The sequence below is a fragment of the Drosophila subobscura genome, chromosome E (assembly GCF_008121235.1).
Source record: "Drosophila subobscura isolate 14011-0131.10 chromosome E, UCBerk_Dsub_1.0, whole genome shotgun sequence".
Taxonomy (NCBI): Eukaryota; Metazoa; Arthropoda; class Insecta; order Diptera; family Drosophilidae; genus Drosophila; species Drosophila subobscura.
This window is the reverse complement of record NC_048531.1, coordinates 17397672-17416299: the sequence shown is the minus strand read 5'-3', so window position 1 is coordinate 17416299 and position 18628 is coordinate 17397672. Positions and strand designations below refer to the sequence as shown.

The window sequence follows — 18628 nt, the reverse complement described above, 5'->3', positions numbered from 1 at the left end:
GCTCCATGCGAACAAAAGACTCGAACGCGCGTATTCTATCCACTAATCATAAAATTCGAATGTTTATGGCTGGTGGACTATTCAAAGTCTACAAAGGAAAGCAGGCCCACGTGCAAGGGTCATGATCTGTATCGAGCCTTAGAAAGTCAGAAGTCGGGTAAATACTTATTTTGCTTTTATTCAATAGCCTTAGTCAGAATGAACGTCAGCGCTCTATTTCTTACCATCCAATTCAAAGTAAGGACTTGGCCGCGATCGGCGATGGAGGACGGCGTCGTATGGGATATAGACTGCCGATGTGCCTGCTGCCGATGCTGCTGAGGCTGAGCCCACACCTTGCTCGTCGATCGGGTTGGAGTTAATGCGATGCAGATCGTAGGGACTGAGGAAGGTGCCGGGAACGTAGTGGAACGGCAGGGGAGTGGTGCGGAACCGTTTAGGTCCCACTGCGTCCGAAGTCATGTCCGTGTTTACAGTTGGGAGGGCCGTCGAAGTCGTGGCCGGGTCCACAGGTGCGACTGCAGTCGAAGTTGTTGCAGGGCCGACAGTGGGTGCGACTGCGGTGGAGGTTGTGATGGGACCCACAGTGGGTATGACAGCTGTGGAGGTTGTGATGGGACCCACAGTGGGTATGACAGCTGTGGAGGTTGTGATCGGAGCTGAGGTTGGTGCAGGTGTGGGTGCTGGTGTGGGTGCTGGCGTTGGTTGTGGTCCATTAGGAAATGACCCGGGCCCAAATGGACCATATGGTCCATAGGGACCATAGAGCGCCTGGTTCTGGTAGAAGTTCTGCCAGTAATTGCTGTAGTATTCACTCAGGTACGCATTGTAGTCAGCCTGGGCATCGTCGTTGTTGCTGCTGCCGCCACCGCCACCGCCACCAGACGATCCTGAGCTGGACCCAGAGTTGGAGCTGCCTCCCGTGCCGGTTAGAGCGGAGTAGATGCTGTTCAGGTTGTAAATGGGGATTCCAAAACTGAAACTGGCCATAGACCTGACCAGCCAACAGGAAGAGTAGACCCACGGTCTTGATGATCATTTCGATTCGAGGGAGATTATGCGGCGCTCCGGTTTGTTCAGAACTAATGTGACAGCGACCAGACACGAAGAGTTTTATACACTTTTTCAGGGTGTCGTAAATTTGAGTTGAGCAGGCGACCAACAAAAGATCGAAAATGAGATTGGACAGAAGGGGAGTGCGGACTGATCCATTTCACTGATTTGAATATTTATTGTCTTGATGGGCGAATTTCCAAAAGAGAAATAACACAATCCACCGCATATTTTAGCAGACTGATGACCCGTGATGAGCCCTTCCATTGCAAAACAACTCTAAATCGCCAATCATCTCCAATTTATGAATAAACTATTTCTATTGGCTGGTTCTCAGCCCCCTCGGTAGTAGTACGAGGTGTACGGCCTATAGTAGAGATAGGTTTGGGGCTGTGGCAAACCTGTGGCCGAGGTCGAGCCACCGCCGGACGCCTGGTGGTCTGCTGGAGAATCTTATTAACTGGCTTTTGCTCTGCGTCCAAGTCGTATTTGATGCGTGAACCATTTTGGAAGTCGATGTAGTCATAGTTCTCCTCGCTCCCCGCCTCGTTGGCATCTTTCTCAACCGCTGGCTGCCGTGTGGTGCTCGTGCTGGTCAGGCCTGGGACCTGGGAGAGAAAGTCTGCTAGCAGAGCGGGGGAAACGGTGGCTCCGCTTGCCCCGCCGCCAGACTGTTGAAGACCCTGCAGAATGCCCTGAAGAAACTGCTCGCGTATCACATTGTTCTGCCCGCTCGGCACTTCGTCGGCCAGTGTCGGGGCTTGCACGTTGGGGCTGCCGAGCGGCGTCTCGTCTTGGGGCCTCCTAACGGGGATTCCAGGCAGCGCACCACCACCTACCTGCTGCAGGGCCGCCGGGTAGGCCAGCAAATAGAGCCACGGGCCAGCTGTGCGGGAGTGTTCCGCCGCCTCCAAGCGGCGAGCCCACGCCTGATCTGGCCGCAGCCAGCTGCAAGTCAGCAGACACAGTAGATACTCGACTAGATTCATATCGAAACGCGTTCAGCGACCAACTAAGGCTGCCTGGCCATTGGGTTTGCATATTTAGCAGATGGTTCCCATCTGCGATACGCAAATGCTAATTTCGGTTCATTAATAAGTTTGTCAGTGGTGAAATCGATTGTTTCTCTTTCTTCAGTTTCTTTCCTTTCACGCGTTTGTTTACTCATTTCATTTGCTAAAAAAGTCCACGAGCGAGAGAGAGAGAGGGAGTGAGATCGCGATCACTTGCCTGCTTAGACAGCGAATTACTGCGAAAAATAAAAGAAAAAGTGATTAAGTGCCTTCCGCAGGGGCAATTCCAATAAGTTTTTGTAGCTATTTAGATACTAGAGAAAGACAATATCTTGGAACCTTCCCAGAAGTATTAATGGCAACTCTAACTCGAATGGTTTCGCACATAAGTCATTTATTTCATAGTCACACAAATATTAGCTCAAACTTTCAGCGAGAGTAACTGGTTCCAATCTGAAATGCAGATTTCTTCGAACATATTTTACGATAATAGTTCAAATTTTGTAGTTGCTTACCTTCCAGTCCTCCTCATAGAAGGGCACTCTTAGGGTTTGGGTTTTCATCAGCACGGCCTGCCCGGAATTAAGGTTTCGCAACAGAATGCGGCGCTGCTGAAGGCGCCTGCCTGTAGATGTCCGCCTGCGTGGCAGCAACACTTGAGTTGGTCTCCAGTCGTCCCAGTAGCGTTGATTGTCAAGGGCCCGTCCACCGAGGTTGAGCACTTGGTAGCTGGGCTGGGCGGGTGTCCGGTAGAACCAGTTCTTGAGCAGAGTGCGCAGCGGTGTGTTAACGTTGCTCTGAGTGGGTGTCGTGTTCAGCTGAAAGCTGCCGTTGCCCCAAGGACTGATCACTTGCACGTCCTCGGTAGTTGAGTTTGAGGTGATCGTAAGGTTCTTCACCATTTCCCACAGCCAGGGATACGGACGGGTTTGCTCGGTTGAGCCCAAGACCTGTATTTGGCTCCCGTATGGGCTTATTATCTGCACGTTTCCATTCCCAGGTATCCTGGTGACTTGATAGACTTGTCCAGGAATCGAACTAACTTGGAGTAGCAGAATGAGGCAAAGCGAAGCGGCCAACATGTTGAAAACTGATCCCACAATTCCAGAGTTCAAGTCCCAACTGATCGTAGGCCAGGGGATAGTTTGACCTTTTATATAGCCAGAACTCTACGACTTATCTGAGTTGTAATTAATGGATCAGTTTTTCAGCCAAACATACCATCCGTCCACTACAGGTCTTTATAAATGGGGGTCGCACTCCGGCGGTTTTGTCAGTGTCAAAAAGGGGAATCTTAACCATTTATTGTGTGGAGTTGCTTGTAATTGCGAAAATCGAATGAAGACACAAATTCTAGTACATTTTTGTCCCACAAAACGAGTCTGGACTTTGCCTTGATGCGTGACTTTGCATTTTTTTGCATCAAAATGTAATAAACAAAGTGATCGTTTCATCTTCATTTTCTTTGAGAAGTCGAAACCAGAGGGGCTTTCAGGTTTCAAGCAATAAAAATGCAAAAATCAGCCAAAAAACTTAACCGTTAGCCGTAGACTAAACGCCAAGTCTGGCCTAAGCCGCAGGCGCGAGTATATTGCGGGGCGTGTTCTGAGCTGGATTTAATGGCTGAATTAATTTGCATGCAAACTTGGGGGCACGGTGACGGGACAGCCTCGGCATAATGTCTTTTGCAAATGCTCTCGAAGTGGGTTAATGTGTTCAGTGGATCAATGCGATCGATACAGTTTCTGGAAATAACACCGAGCCGGCGGGGGGACATTTCTTTGGCGGATGGGATGATCAGGTATAAATAGCTCATGTGATTGGATCTATCAATCAGTTCGCAGCGAACCTTTCACACAATGCGCACCAAGTTGGCACTTTGCCTCTGCCTGGCGCTCTGCGGAGCCCTGGCGCTGGCCCAGGTCCAGGACGAGCCTGTCGTCGAGCGGGACGAGCTGGAGAGCAGCGCGGAGCTGAACAGCATCGAGGAGAACGACGCTGAGCACGACTCGACCCTGTGGAGGAAGCTGTTCGGCGTCGGCGACAGCAGCGGCAACCTGGTGGTCACCTTCCCAGGCGGCAGCAGCACCACCACCACCACTAAGAAGCCCAGGACCACGACAAAGAAGCCGCACGAGCACTATCCCTCCCACTACCCTCCTCACTACCACTACACGCCGTACTATCCACCGTACTATCCACCTCCTCCGTACCATGGCTACCCATATCCTGGCTGGGGACATGGCGGCCCTGGCGGACACGGTCCTGGTGGCCCCGGAGGACATGGTCCTGGCGGCCCTGGTGGACACGGTCCTGGCGGCCCTGGAGGACATGGTCCTGGCGGACCTGGTGGACACGGCCCTGGCGGCCCCGGCGGTCATGGAGGTCCTGGTCATCATCATACCACCACCACTACCACAACGACAACAACGAAGAAACCCGACCATCCTGACCACCCTCACTATCCACACTACCCACCACCACACTACTATCCCCCCTACCCTTACTACCCACCCCCCCCACCACCACCACCACGCCCACCACCAAGCCACGACTCTGACGAGAGCACCGAAGCACCCCCCAAGCTCTGCAAGAAGATCATTCCCTTCGGCGTCCTCTGCTTCTGAGCGCGCAGCGACTTTCCCCACGGAATGACAGGCGGAAAACGTGTAGTAAATACCATTTATTTATTTCTAATTTATTAAACGAATAAGAAATTGGCACACAACCCACCCAGCATTTGATTCCAAACCATTTTTTCGGTATATTTCTTCTGTTTTGTTTTGGCACTTTCGAATCAAGTTTAAATGGGATCAGAGTACTGGCCGAGAGCGGTTGGCTGTGCAAACTCAATAAACTAACTGCATAAAATGCTCTTGAAGCGCGTATGTCGTTTCGTTTCTCAGTCCAAAAAGCAACAATATTGATTGGAGATCTGTCCAAATCTGGATGAGTATTTAACGCCATGTTCGACATTCGGTGTCGCCATGGGGCGCTCTGAAAATTCATCTCTAATTGACGTTGACAGCGTCATTAACATGATTGTCAGAAGCAGACCCGAAAGTGGATGGGATTCGAGTGGAGTGGAGTGGAGGCCAAAGGCAAATGTAACCGAATTTAAGCTTTTGTGCTCGCTTCTGATTAACATTTCAAATCGGCTCGAAACGCGCGTTTTATATTGAAATTTATGATTATTCCTGAATGACAAATAAATGTTTTGGCAGGTGTGGCTGAAGGGGGATTTCGGATGGCGGATTAGGAATTGGGGACTGGGGATTGGGGATTGGGCATTGGAAGCATGTCTCATTATTAACATAAAGTTCGAACAATAGTTGATGTCTGTAGGCCTATTTATCGGACTCTTTTTGTGTGGCAGACATTCTGGCGACACTAATTAAATGCCCGCCCGCCATTACTAAATCAAAACAACTCCAAGGCAGGACAAACAACAGCCCAAGGATGCAGATACTGGTACAAAGGACGGACGAGTCGGGACCAGTTAACTATTTGCCTCTCTCTGCCCTAAGGAGGGTCGGGTCTGCCTGTCTGTGTGTGTCTGTGTTCCGAAAATCGTAAATTCTGGATGTTGTTAAAAAAGTTTTGGCAGAGGCATACATAAATCTGCGGCCAGTGAGCGAACAACAACAGCGAACAGAAGCAGCGCCGAGAAGTCAGTCCACTAACGAGCCAAAATCGTTGACTGGAAATCCTTGAGCAGGAATAATGCCTATAAATATGCTAGGGAATTGGAATTGTCTGTGCCCCTTTGTGGGATTCAATTGACTCGGAGGCGAAACTTTTGCCCAAACGGAGGAGGTCAGCATCGTAATTTGTTTGTGCCGAATATATAGGGGGGAAAAGTTCGGGGTTGCGAGTTCTTCAAAGCCAAACGAGACTCACAATTACCACTGTTTGTGCGCGCTTCGAGGCGTTCTATCTGGCAAATCGATGAAGTAATATATATGTATACCGTCGGCAGTTCCAGCTGATTGTTTAAACAAAGAAGGTAATTACGCATTGCCATCGGGCGTGGGGCACGGGGCAATTACAGGCAGATTACCACGTAATTTATGAATTATGCAAAGGCCAAATAAAATACTATAAAACATGGCCCCAGACCAGGTCCCTGCCATAAATATGCCAACCGGCTTAGCCGCCTGCCCATAAACTATATACTAGCACAGTCTGTTCAAATGTAAATACGAGTATGCCCCATGCTGCTACTCCACACCACTTGACTCTCCACCGGAGGAGAGCTCCCATTTGGACTGTTCGCCGCTCCCGTTCCAGAGCCTGGCAACCGTTGCGTCGCGTCGCGTCCCTCCGCATCGGCGGAAGTACTTGGAGCGGCGGAAATACAAGTGAAGTTAGTCATATCAGTGGAACTTACTTAGCAAACATTTTTATGGTATTTCGCATTGTTAGTCGAACTTTTCGGCCTTTTTATGTGCTTCGGGGACACAGCTATTGAAAATTGAATCTTGCAGGAAGCCTGCAACTGCACTTAAATTGGAATTCCCCTTAAAACTGTTCTGGAATTTCCACCAATTCGCGGGATGAAAACAAAAGTCAGCCAAATCAGCAACATGGAAAAAAATTACACTTGATTCGTTTGTGTTTTTGTTAAAGCAATTTGTTCGGCAATTTTTGTATTTGTATTTTTTGTATTCTATGTTCGTGCATGGGTTTTAAATATAATATTGCACTCAACAAATAAATCGTCCGACTCTCCTTTGGTCGGCCCTTGTCGCTCACCCGTCGCCACTTAGCCATTGTTCGCGACAATAGACGTCTGCGTATGGCTTTTCACTTTAATTGTGTGAAATTATTTTGAAAAAGTGTTCGCTCTTCCCCCCTTTTCGTTTTTCGCTTCGTTTTTCTTTTCTTTCTTGTTGTTGTTAACGATTCGTTTAGCACAAGGCCATATTTATTCGAATGGCAGCCTTTTAATGTCGATTTTGATTGTGCGCGCTTTGGTAGACACAAATTGCCTAGACAAATGAGACAGAAAGAAAAAGAAAATCATTTATTGATATATGTAGTGCATACATTGATGTGAATAATATACAGATTCCTTTTGATAAAAAGGCTCTTTGAAATTATGTTTTTTGGCTGTTGAAGTTTTTAATTATTGGACGAGAAAAACTCATAATTGGTGAACATTAATTAACTTTCACGAAGGAAATGTCCCATTCATCTGCATATACTCGGAGCAGTTGTTGTCCTTTAGTCAGAAGTGATTTTAATGAGTTTTCGATATTCCTTCGTCCATGTGTACCCTCCCCAGACGTTTGTCCTCTTCCTGTTGTGGCCAATTGGAAAATGGCTTCGGAAATGTCAGGCCTGGACAGTGTTTTCTGTCAAACCATAAAAAGCGACACAAGGCCATATATAATGGCCACGTCAGTTGCTGTCAAAGTAATCAGAGTGTGGTCGGACAAATCAGAGCACGAAGAGAGTGTCGGATGTGAGAATACTCTTATGCTCGAGTGCTCTACTTTAAAAGGTGATTTAGGGTGCCAGTCTCCCGCTCCATGGGCAGCGTTTAGCGAAGACAAGAGAAAAGTTTAGGGAACATAGCGCCTTGGGTTTTGTTTTTGCTCAGGGCCCTAGGCATCATCAACGAAAACAAAAGTCGTCTACGGCGGAGGCGCCAAGGCGTAAGACACACACACACACACACCCGCACAGCAAAGTACACTCTCACACACACAGAGCGAGACCTTCAAGGTCCCTGCTACCTCGCTGCTGTTCCTTTTCTTTTTAATTTCTTTAAGAGCTAAGCAGAAATGGCGAAATAAGCATAATTCCAGGCGCCATAAAAACAAAAGCACAAGCAACCGCACGAACAAAATAAATTCACACAATTTGAAAAACGCAAACACTCAACACGCTGCCAGCCAGGGCTCTTGGCGAGACTCCATCTGCTGCGGCTGCTGCTGCTGCTGCTGCTCGTCCTGCAGCTGTTTAATGGCCTCCCCCATCCTCTCAATGGGCGTGGGTGGTTGGAGGGGAGGGCCCTCGCACTTCTAGTGCCCCGCATGGGAATGAATTAAAAAAATGTTTACGACTCGACCGCTTGATTTTCAGCACATTGGTAAAATGGCCGAACCAAAGAAAAAAAAACTGGAAGAGGGCCATAACCAAAAGAATGTGCCGGAGCACACCTTCCCGTTCCACGTGCTGCGGAAAGCCGAAACCAAACCCCAAAAGCGATCCGAGGCGAACCAAACCGAACCGAGTGTGTAAGTGTTTGTGGTGACGGTTTTTGGGGTTCGCTTCACTTCTCTCTCTCTCTCTCTCTTTCTCCCTGGAGATGCGGCTGGTCACTAGCCACGGGGGAAATTTATTGATTTTACTACAAATACCTGAAAAAGTGATGAGGGTCACTTAAGCTATCTGTACTAAGCCGAAAGAAAACAATTGCAAATATTCACATTCCCATAAATAATAGAAAATGTTTAGCTCAGAATTAAGATATATTTTTAACAATTTGCAGAGAAATATATTGATTGATGTTCTGCCTATAGTACTGGTTCAAGAACATCTTCAATATCCGCGATGCCCAAGTGGTGCTCCAAAGAGCTCTCCATTGCTTTTGTTTCATGTTTATCTCTCAATTGTGTGAGGAGAGTTTCATGGAACAAACGCAGCCAAGTGCTTGGGCAACCGTCAGTGAGCTTGGACTAATTTTTATATCTTCTACGCTCCTCCTTTTGGCTTTTCAGTGGGCCCTAAAGTTTTAATTATTTCATGGCACACTTGAGGGCCTTCTCCTGATGAAGGCCACTCAATGGTCAGCATGTGCGGTAAATGAGGCTAGAATTCCCAGCTAAGAAAACAATTCAATAATTGGCAATCAGAGGGAGAGATAGTAGATGGATGGGGCCGCAGTGGGGGCGCCATGGAATAAGACTGAAAATTAATATCGAGCAACTTCGATGGCTGCCACGCGAACTCGATAAACAAGCTAATTACTTTCTTCTGCCGCAGCCCCTGCCACTGCCACTGGAAGCGTTCCACTGCCAGTGCTACTGCTCTTTGGCCAGAGGATAATTAGCGGTCAGACGAACTGCGGCCCTGCAAATGAATAAATGGCTACAGCGAGTGTTGCAGGGGCAGGGAACTGTATTATGTAGGTGCAGATACTCAGCGAAAGTACCCGCAACCAATTAACGGTCACATAAGCTGATCCCTGTCCGCCGAATCGCTACCACCGCCGCCTCATGTTGCAATTGCAGTTTAATTGATCAGAAATGGCTGCCACACGGGGAAACGATTGGGGGACATGGGACGAGGGCCGTGGGACGTGGGACGTGGGAAGTGGGACGTGGTGGTGTGCCAAACAAAATGTGCTGCCAGACAAAATGAGACAAAATGTTCGAAGGCTTAAGCACCTCAATAAATTCCATGGGACCGCGGTGGCGCCTACCACATCTGACAAATTATTAGCGGGTTTTGGAGTGGAGCGTGTGGCTGTGACTTTGCCCAGAATTTATTGCAGGTGGGAACGGGAAGTGTTCTGCAGCGTTCAGTCTATTAAATCAGTTGGCAAAAAGAACTGAACGAATTATTTATGGGCCGCAGTTAGGCCGTGATAAAATATGATAAATGCTCAAGAATCTGCCAAGATCTGCGGTACCCAAATGCACCAGAGTCTCACCTCGAAGATGCTCAGCTCGCCCTCTGCTGTCTGCCACATGCATAATTTAGGACAAATTGACTATAAATCAAAGTGCTGTGCTTGTACCTTGAACAAATGCGCCGAAAAGAGCACCAACATCGAGTGCACACGCTTCTATCTGGCCACAGGTGCCACAACAACAGCACATCCATACACATACACGCAGCAGCCGCATGCCCCATTTTGGTGGCCGCAAAACAAGCGCCGGCAGAGGGACAGTGACAAAGCCAACAATTTATTTTGAAATGTTTTATAATTGCGATGCCCTGGAGCTAAACGCGGGGTTCAACGACTCAGGCATCTCGCCTGCTAGATCCCAACAATCTTTGCTGCAAAAGGAAACATTTCTAACAAAGGCAATGGTGAATGAGAGTCGCCAAACAAGTAATTGTAATCCTGTCATCCTGAGGAACATTCACCAGAGAACCCAGAGTTCGTCATGCCACAATCTGGCAGTACTTCCAAATGTTTTATTCGCTTACTAAACTGTTTTCGGCAGCGAATACACAAATAAAACGTGCGTGGAAGGCTATCTAGATCGATGCATAACAATGCAGCGATGTGATGCAGATTTAGATTTATTTTTGCACAATTTGATGGAGGGACTATTGAACGTTTTGTTGTTGTTTGCCGGCAATAAGCCTGGTTTTTTCGCTGACTGCAAACGCTTTGGGGAAACATATACATATGTATATCTGCTGGGGAAAATACGTGGAAATGATTTTACAGTGTAAAGCACGTGCTCCAGCAATAGAAGTGGCGTGGCCTGCAGCAGCTGCTGTTCCGATCCCTGAATGCAATTAATCACCCTGGCAACCCTGCCGCGGTCCAAAATTCAATTTTGAAAACTAAACAGCCACAGTGGTGGTACCTCTTCGCTTGCCTCCACCTGGTCGAGGACCATCAGCTTGCCTCGTTTGCCTCTCACGAGTCGTGGCAAATGTCTAAAGCCGCTAAATATGAATGCAGTTCCTCTGGCCCGTCCCCGTCCCCGTCCCCGTCCTTTTCCGTCCCATTCCGACCCGTTCGTCTGCTCCTCTTCTCACGCACTTGAGTGGGTGAAGCACCTTTTAGACAGCGCCATGGCACTTCATTTTGCGCACTTTTTAGCAGTCGCAAAGCCAGGCCAAAGCCCAGCCAAACCCGGCCAAAACCAACCAAACCCAAGCCAGACCAGAGACCGAGCCGGGCCGGGCCAAGATGCTGGCGCGTCAGTCAAAGTGCAAGTGGCACTTGTTGCCACTCGAAGCGTGCGGGCACGGAAAACGGAAGTTGCCACAGAGCAGAGCAGAGTCGAGCACAACTAACGTTCGTGGCCCTGCCACAAGTCACTACCTCCACCACCCACTTTATGGAACTTGTTTGAGCTTTTCATTCTTGCTCCTCGTACCACCCCTCCCACTCCTACTCCTGCTCTTCTTCGCTGAAGGGCTAAACCCTAATTGCATCTGTGTACGAATTTTTGGCTGGAACCCATTTATGTCCAAGAGAGTTGGATGTGCTGCTCCCCTAGGTAAATGTTGAGTTGGCCAAACAAACACACAGACAAACATCTCATGTGTCCGCCCCAATCAAACTCTGCCTCTGTCCGTCTGCCCCCTTGCAGCTGCTCAAAGGAATTTGCGGAGAAAATTGCATGTGCATTCTGCTGACAACAAATGAGAAGCCAAAGCGATACCCGAGACACTTGACTGAAGTCGGGTTCTGGGTATACGTTTACTCTACAAATTAAAAGTTGACCCAACCCCACCCCCCCCCCAAAAAGCTATAAATCGCACTCGAATATATAACTAGAATGTCAGATGGCCGGCAGACCCTGGACATAGGAGGGGGCAACGGGAACCGCTATGCCCCTGACTAGCCCAAGGCTGCAGGCCATGAACATAGGCCCTTGTGTGCCCTCCCCATTTGTGTTTGTCTGCAATTTCCCTTGGGAAATTTATGCAAATAAATAAGCAAATAAAATGTACATTTTCAAGTGCACAACATTTTTAGGCATGCATTCAGTCAGTCATTCATTTATTCGTTCAGTTGATTTGCTTATGTGCGAGTGAGCACTGTACACTCTCTCTCTGTCAGTGCCTCTGAGAACTGCCTAAATGTGCAGTTAGGCGGGGAGAATCCTATGCCAAGGCCGACAGGAACTTCACTCCCACAGCAGCGTGTCAATAGCATTAAAATACTTGAGAAATGAAGACAGAAATTGTGTGTGTACACACTACACCCGTCTAGACTGTGACCTTTACACAGCAGAACAATAGTTATGCAATCGGATGGATGGCCCTTAAGAACCAAACTTTAATTGCTTCGAGGCATGGAAAAGTTTTTTAATCATGAATTTGCGCATTTTGCAAATGGGCGGTGGGCGGGTGTGGGTATTTTTAGACACACACATGGCTGACGTTCGTTCTACACTCAACCAAACGTTAGAGTACGCAGCCTGAGACCTTGGTTTCCATCGGAATGGATTAGAAGCAACTTTGTCTGCGCCAGAGAGTATGCAAAATTATTGAAATTGAGCATTCAATTTATTTGCAAATGGCTTGCCCATATATATTCATCCGAACGAACAGCTTTTGCCTTGTTTTTCCGTTTTCCGTTTTCCGTTTTTAGGATTTTGTTTTTTTTTATGCCACACACACACACAGTGGAGGCTGGCGGCTGCTGAGGAAGGGCAGAGGGAGCGCCAAAGTTTAAGGATAACTGAAATGTACGCACGAAGGCGCCAACATCTATTAAGCTCCAATGGAGAATATAATACGTTATACATATCCAATATATCTACACATACAATCCGAGCATAACTTTAGCTCTCGTGTGTGTGTGTGTGTGTGTGTGTGTGTAGAGGCTACACAATCAATAATTATTTCCATATCATTAGATGCCAGATCGGAAAATGAAATGCAGGAGAAAAACAGAAAGTCGTAGATTGCTATGCCGCTGTGCTGCTTTGTGTATTTATATTGGTTTATGAATCACCCCCACACTCACCCTCACCCTCACACCCAACCGTATCCATCAACTCTAAATTGGAAAATTTTTGTTTTCCATTTTGCTGGCTCCGCCAGCTGTTCCTGCAAGTTGGCTAAAAACAATCACAGCAATTGGTTTGCCTCAAGATTTTGCTTCTATTAATTTAGCAGGAAAAACTGCGTGGGACGTAGGCCTCCGATGGAGCCATCTACGTGGAGGGTTTTTGGAATATTCATAAGAACTCAGGGCGCAACTAAACTCCACCATATGTGGGGTGCTGTGCGGCTCATTCAAGAGTTGAAAATATATGTGAACCGACCAAATTAAGTTCATTTCCAATTAAGGCAACTGCAGTAAGAAAAGCGAAAGGAAAGCGTATAAATATAAGCAAAAAGGAGAGTAGACCACGCCACAAACAGGGGTTAGTGTCGACTCTGGGATACTGTTTATGGATTTATAGGTTCAATTGAATGCCCCGAAAACAATTACAATCATTAGAACTATTATCTTGTGAGGTGTTTTCCGCTCTATTAATTTGCTATATTTTTCACACTCATTTCTGCACACTGTTTGTGTCTTCATTTATAAAGATTGGCTGCCCAGTTGTCCAGCATACCGTATTAACCTGCGAGTACCCAGTGAAAAGAAACAAAAAAAAAGAGAAGGAAACCCAAGAGAAAGCCATAAAAACAAGTGAGGAAAACACGTGGCAGCTGGCAGCGAGAAAAACAACCTTCGCCAAAGGTGAGAATGTTCGGCAGGGCTGTGCGTGTGGGAAACGCTCTCAAGAAGCGACAAATATGCACAGACAGCACACTGCCAGCGACGTGGAGCGACACACCTGTTCACACATTAAAGCTGATTTGGCAGCTGATTAAAAATGAATGGCCAATAGAAGCGGCAAAGACAACAAGCGTGCGACAAGTCGACATTTATGTACAAAATGTCATACATTGTACATGTCGGATGCTCGCTCCTTGCATTAGGTTGGGTCTACAAATTGCAATTATACTCGCAACAATGGACACGAACACTGGTGACACTAACTTGAGCGGGGGGGGGGCACTGGACTATTCTATAATTAATAAACGAGCCCTTTGTTGCCGTGGGTGTAGTGCACTTTGACCCCAATTAATCAAGTTTGATTTATGAAGGAGCTGCGAGAGCTGCAGTTGGCGTTGCCTGGCACCCGTCCCCACTCTTAGTCGCAGTACCAGTCAGAGTCACACAAGAGTCACCTTTAATTGGGCCAGGGCAGGAGAGCCATTCGCTTGGCAGGAAAAACAGCCAACGAGAACGGCAGGAGGAAGCAGAGCAAGGAGGAAGCAGAGCAAGGAGGAGTAAAGAGGCAGGCAGCGGGCAATTGCACTCTGCTCTTCAGCCCCGATTAAGGTATATTGGAGGCAGAGTACGAGGAGTACGAACAGGATACAGAGGCAAAGGTAAAAGAATAATTGTATGTATAAATAATTGATGGCAATAAACGGAAGGAAGCAAAAGCCAACCCAGTGAGTGGGAGGAAGCGGGGGTGGACTGTGCAAGGGAAACCACAAATGAGCGCCATTGAGTGTCGATGTAACAATTGTATCGCATTTGCTTTAGTGGCCCCAAAACAAAATGTGGCCTATTAAGGCGAGAACGAAGCACAGTGGAGACTCGCCCCAAGTGGCTCATCTGGGTGTGATTTGGCAAGTTGTTGGCCATATTGTGGAGGCTGCACTGTACCGCATTAATGTTGCTATATAAACAATGCATTGATTCCCTCATTGGTTTAATTGACAACATCGTTTGCAGCTCGTATACGCAATCATTTATGCATGTGCCACTTTTCCCGCATTGTAATTATATTGTACATTTCCCCCCCCCCACAGAGGGGTAACAATGTACAACAGCAATGACTACAGCGACTACAACGACGGAGCAAACAAACTCCCCATCTCCCCACTCCGCTGCTACATTTGAGTCGAAGGCTCGTAAGAAGCTGTTGGCGACAAGCTTGTAAAACTGTTGATACTTACACCGAGGCAATAGAAAACCACCCACAAGGACACACATCGAGAGAGTAGCAAGCACACACAGCACACCACACCACACACACACCACACACAGACAGCAGCTATTGTGCATGGGCGTGTCCATGTCATTAGAGACGCTTTGCCTTCGCGAGGGCAAGACAAAACACAAACACGCTGATTCAGTTGCAACTCTCCCAACAACTGCACCAGCCACGGACCTATTGCCGGAATTTAAGAGAGCATAAAAGTCGCTGGAAACGGCACGCACACGTTAACAATCATTTAATTTCCATGTTTCAAATAACAATTTGGGCCGCTTGCAACCCCACTGATAAACGGCAGTTGCCGGCAAGCTCTAATTGCAAATCGAGAATAATGGGCCCCCAATGCAATGGAAACTAAGTATATATTTGAACGGGTTGGACAATGATCGAATTTACATTCACAAAAAAAGTTACTTTGGAACGGAGCTACACCTGAAAGTTTCACGAACAGACTGTGGCCATTTGTTTCCCAGGTAATTAGTTCCGCGAAAGTGCAGTTTTTGCTCAAAGTAATTAGTTCCGTGGAGTTTCAATGGTAAAATGGTAGCCCGAACCGATTATAGGCTTCACCCAATTGTAGGCAGAGTTCTAAACTAATTGTTTCGACGAAGTAAACAAGTCTGGAGAGGCACTAACAATATCTTGTCATTCTTACAAATTGGCTTCTCTTTGTTTCTTATTGCCATCAAAGTGACTTAAGTTCTGTCAACTGTTCCAAGGTAAGGAAGGTATTTGCTCTCTCAAAAGTTTGGTTTGTCTGAGTGCCAGAATGCCCTCACCATTGAATGGGCAATGGTAATGCCCCGAAAAGCGCTATCCATCTGCATGTAATTGCATTGAAAACTCAGCACTTTATTTACTCGATGCCATGCCCATGCCGCCCTTCGCTTCATTATGCGTTCCAATGTGAATTTCCCATAGTCTAGGCACTATTTTCATTTTTATTCTGTGCTGAGCGGTGGGGCGCGGGTGCGCAGAGGAACTGCATTCATTTCATTTTGATGTGGCCAGGGTGCGGTGTGGTTTTCGTAGGAGATTCCTATTTACGAGTAGTACAGGGCACAGGGCATGAGTACAGCAGCTGGACCGCTTTTGACGTGCCCAGACAACCAACGAACGCGGGGCAATCCGTTGCTCGAATTTACATTTCCATTTCATTTTCATTATAATTGCATGATGAACGGGACAAGTGCGCTTGGCGTTGTTATTGTGGCAAAGGTTCACTCTTCTCTTCCCTCCACTTTCTTTTTTTTGGGTGTACATAGGTGCTGGTGTTAAATTTCGTTACAATTGTGGCCAGCAGAGGCATAATTAATGGCCATTGAATGGTCATCGCATCGCCATTAATTAGTGCAACGCGCGCACAGATCGCTGTCAGATATCGGGTGCCCTATCGGTATTTTCCTACTGGTAATATTATTATTACTATTACTATTATTATTATTATTGGTATGGTTATGGGGGTCATCAGCAGCAACATGCTACACATCCAAATGGGGTGGAATTGGATGGTCCAAACTTCTGTTCCAGCTTCTTGGTATTTGAATTTAGTAACTGATACGCACAACACACACACACACACACACACACACACACACAGGGGGATGGGTGGTGATCCAGCAACAGGAGATGCCCATTAGACAGAGCGAGAGGCAAAGTGTTTGGTGGGTGGGGAAGAGGGAGGATGGCATCGTTTGTTGGCGAAATTGCCACAATAAATGCCAAAATGTGATTGTGCTTTAATAGTGGGGCTTCGACTTCGACTTTGGCTATGGCTTTGACTGCCACAAGAAGCACTCACATGGACATCGACTCCAACACATTCAAACACATATTTGAACATTTATCCAAATGTGCGTGGGTCCTGGCCATATGGGTGCCTGCACTAGACGGCACGTGCCAGTGTGGAAAAAAAGGTCCCTGGCTCTTGGCTTTCTGGCTAACAAAAAACTTGTCTGACTCCTTTGACGCCTCTTTGGCCTTGTCAGTGACCGAAATGGCGGCGCCTACATATTCAGCATTCTACATCTTTGCTCCACATTTTGTCGACTTTAAGTGAGTGCCTTTGTGTGTGTGTGTGTGTGTGTGTGTGTGCGTGTGTGTATGTGTATGCAACTTTAATAGACTTTCTGTCTAAAGGAATTCGCATCCAACATGCAGCCTGTACCAAGGACAGCTGTCTTTCAGAGTTAGCTCCGACAAAGAGTGAGAGAGAGAGAGATAAATATGCACACTGAGCGTAAAGACTACCTATTCACGGCACAAGATGTGGCATTTTCTTCAGTGTATGTGTGATATTAACCTTTTTTTACCCTTTGTGGCAAGGTAAAACCTTTGTTTAGGGCGCCCTGTACGCTGATTGTTCGCTTGGTGAAGTTTCACGAAGGAGCATCCATCTTAGCGGCTTTTTTTTCGCACTGCATTTTCAGCTAAAAGTCGGTTCTCCTCTACATACGAATGGCGACTGTCAATATCCATTGTGGTGCTCATACATGGCTCTTGTCTAGCAAATTGGTTCAGTGGATTACTGGTGCGGGTCCATGTGCGTGTTTTCTCTCTATCTTTGTAGCTGTGGGCCTGTCATTGGGTTGGTAAACGCGCCAGTCACATGACTTTGACAGCAACAAAATGGCGAACCACTCGACACAACTCTCTCTCCACCAAAACGTTCTGTGTGCGTCCGCGTTCGTTCTTTAAGTGGCAAGGCGGCAAGGCGAAAAAAAAGAACGGAAATAATTGGACAAGCCACTGGCCACTGGCCACTGGGCACGCATCTATCAAAATCGAAATCGAAATCTATCAAAATCTCGCTTGTGTGCACAATGAATCGAGCTGACTTTGGCTTTAAAAGGCTTTCCCTCGAATGGGGCTCGAAATGAAATCGAGGCTCCACTTCACGCTCCATTCCATTTGCACAATTCACACACAGCCGTGTTAATCCGCACTAATTTGTTGGCCATAATTCACTCCACTTCCATTTCAGCCGCAGTCGCAGTCGAAGCCAGAACCAGAGTCAAAGGAATTGGTAGGGCCGGCACCAGAAGCAGGGCTGAACCATTTTCAAGCTCCTCCGTCCCTCGTCCCTTTTTCGCAGCTTCCATTTTGCCTCTTGGACCGAAGGCCTCGGTTAGTTTTCCCATTTGCAGTGTGATGGATATCATGGAAATTATCCTTTTTAATTGACAGCTGTTATGTGGATTTGGCCAGCCTCAGCATTAAGCCCTGATTACGCGCCAAATTTATTTCTTGCCCGCACCAACAAATGAAACATCGCCAGAGAAGGGGCCACACCCGCAACCACTGACAAATCAGAGTGGGATGGCATGAAGCAGAAAGAGCGAGAGAGAGAGAGAGAGAGCCGCTTTTTATGGTCGTAAGTTCTTGTTCTTGAATTTCGGTTCACAGCCGACGCAGAGGCTATCCTTCGAGGAGCATTAGGCCGGCCATTCCTCTGGGTCTGTGTTCGTTTTTTGAGGCGATACTATCGCCGGCATAATGAAGGACCACCCTCCTCTCTTCCAGCAGAAATCCGCATAAATAAGCTTGGGCGGGGGAAACGAAACAGCGGTACGGGTGGGGACAATAGCCGAACAATGGGGACGGGACAACGCCTGGCGGGCGGGGAGAACTAAGCCAGCCGGCCTTACGTGCGCAGGATTTAATCGATGTACTTAGTTTATTGTTTTCAAATTGAAATTGCAAATTCAAAGCCCCTCTCCCACGACACTTGCCTCTTGGTCCTGCAAGAGCTCCGCTCCCTGTGGGAGGGCAAATAATTTTGGGGCCCCACACCCCACACAGACTCTCTCTCTCTCTCGCTCAGCCACTCATAAATATTTCACATTT

The 18628-nt window shown here is 47.4% G+C and overlaps 4 protein-coding genes across 4 annotated transcripts; 1 reads left to right on the top strand and 3 right to left on the bottom strand.

The window, feature by feature from the left end:
* Positions 1-213: 213 nt before the first annotated feature.
* LOC117889827 (alpha-amylase-like) lies at positions 214-1068 on the bottom strand. The gene is given in 2 exon segments (XM_034794307.1): positions 214-981; positions 983-1068. Coding segments are annotated over 2 exon segments (825 nt in total). The 5' UTR covers positions 1040-1068.
* A 318-nt stretch (positions 1069-1386) lies between these two features.
* On the bottom strand, positions 1387-2042 carry LOC117889826. The gene is given in 2 exon segments (XM_034794306.1): positions 1387-1445; positions 1448-2042. Coding segments are annotated over 2 exon segments (654 nt in total).
* A 453-nt stretch (positions 2043-2495) lies between these two features.
* LOC117889825 lies at positions 2496-3276 on the bottom strand. Its single transcript, XM_034794305.1, has 2 exons — positions 2582-3276; positions 2496-2519 (listed from the first exon to the last, which is right to left on the bottom strand). Exons 1-2 carry the CDS (start codon positions 3146-3148, stop codon positions 2496-2498), a joined length of 591 nt encoding a protein of 196 aa, XP_034650196.1. The 5' UTR covers positions 3149-3276.
* Positions 3277-3887: 611 nt separating this feature from the next.
* On the top strand, positions 3888-4727 carry LOC117891091 (histidine-rich glycoprotein). The gene is made up of 2 exons (XM_034796272.1): positions 3888-4313; positions 4395-4727. Exons 1-2 carry the CDS (start codon positions 3926-3928, stop codon positions 4691-4693), a joined length of 687 nt encoding a protein of 228 aa, XP_034652163.1. The 5' UTR covers positions 3888-3925; the 3' UTR covers positions 4694-4727.
* The last annotated feature ends 13901 nt before the right edge of the window (positions 4728-18628 follow it).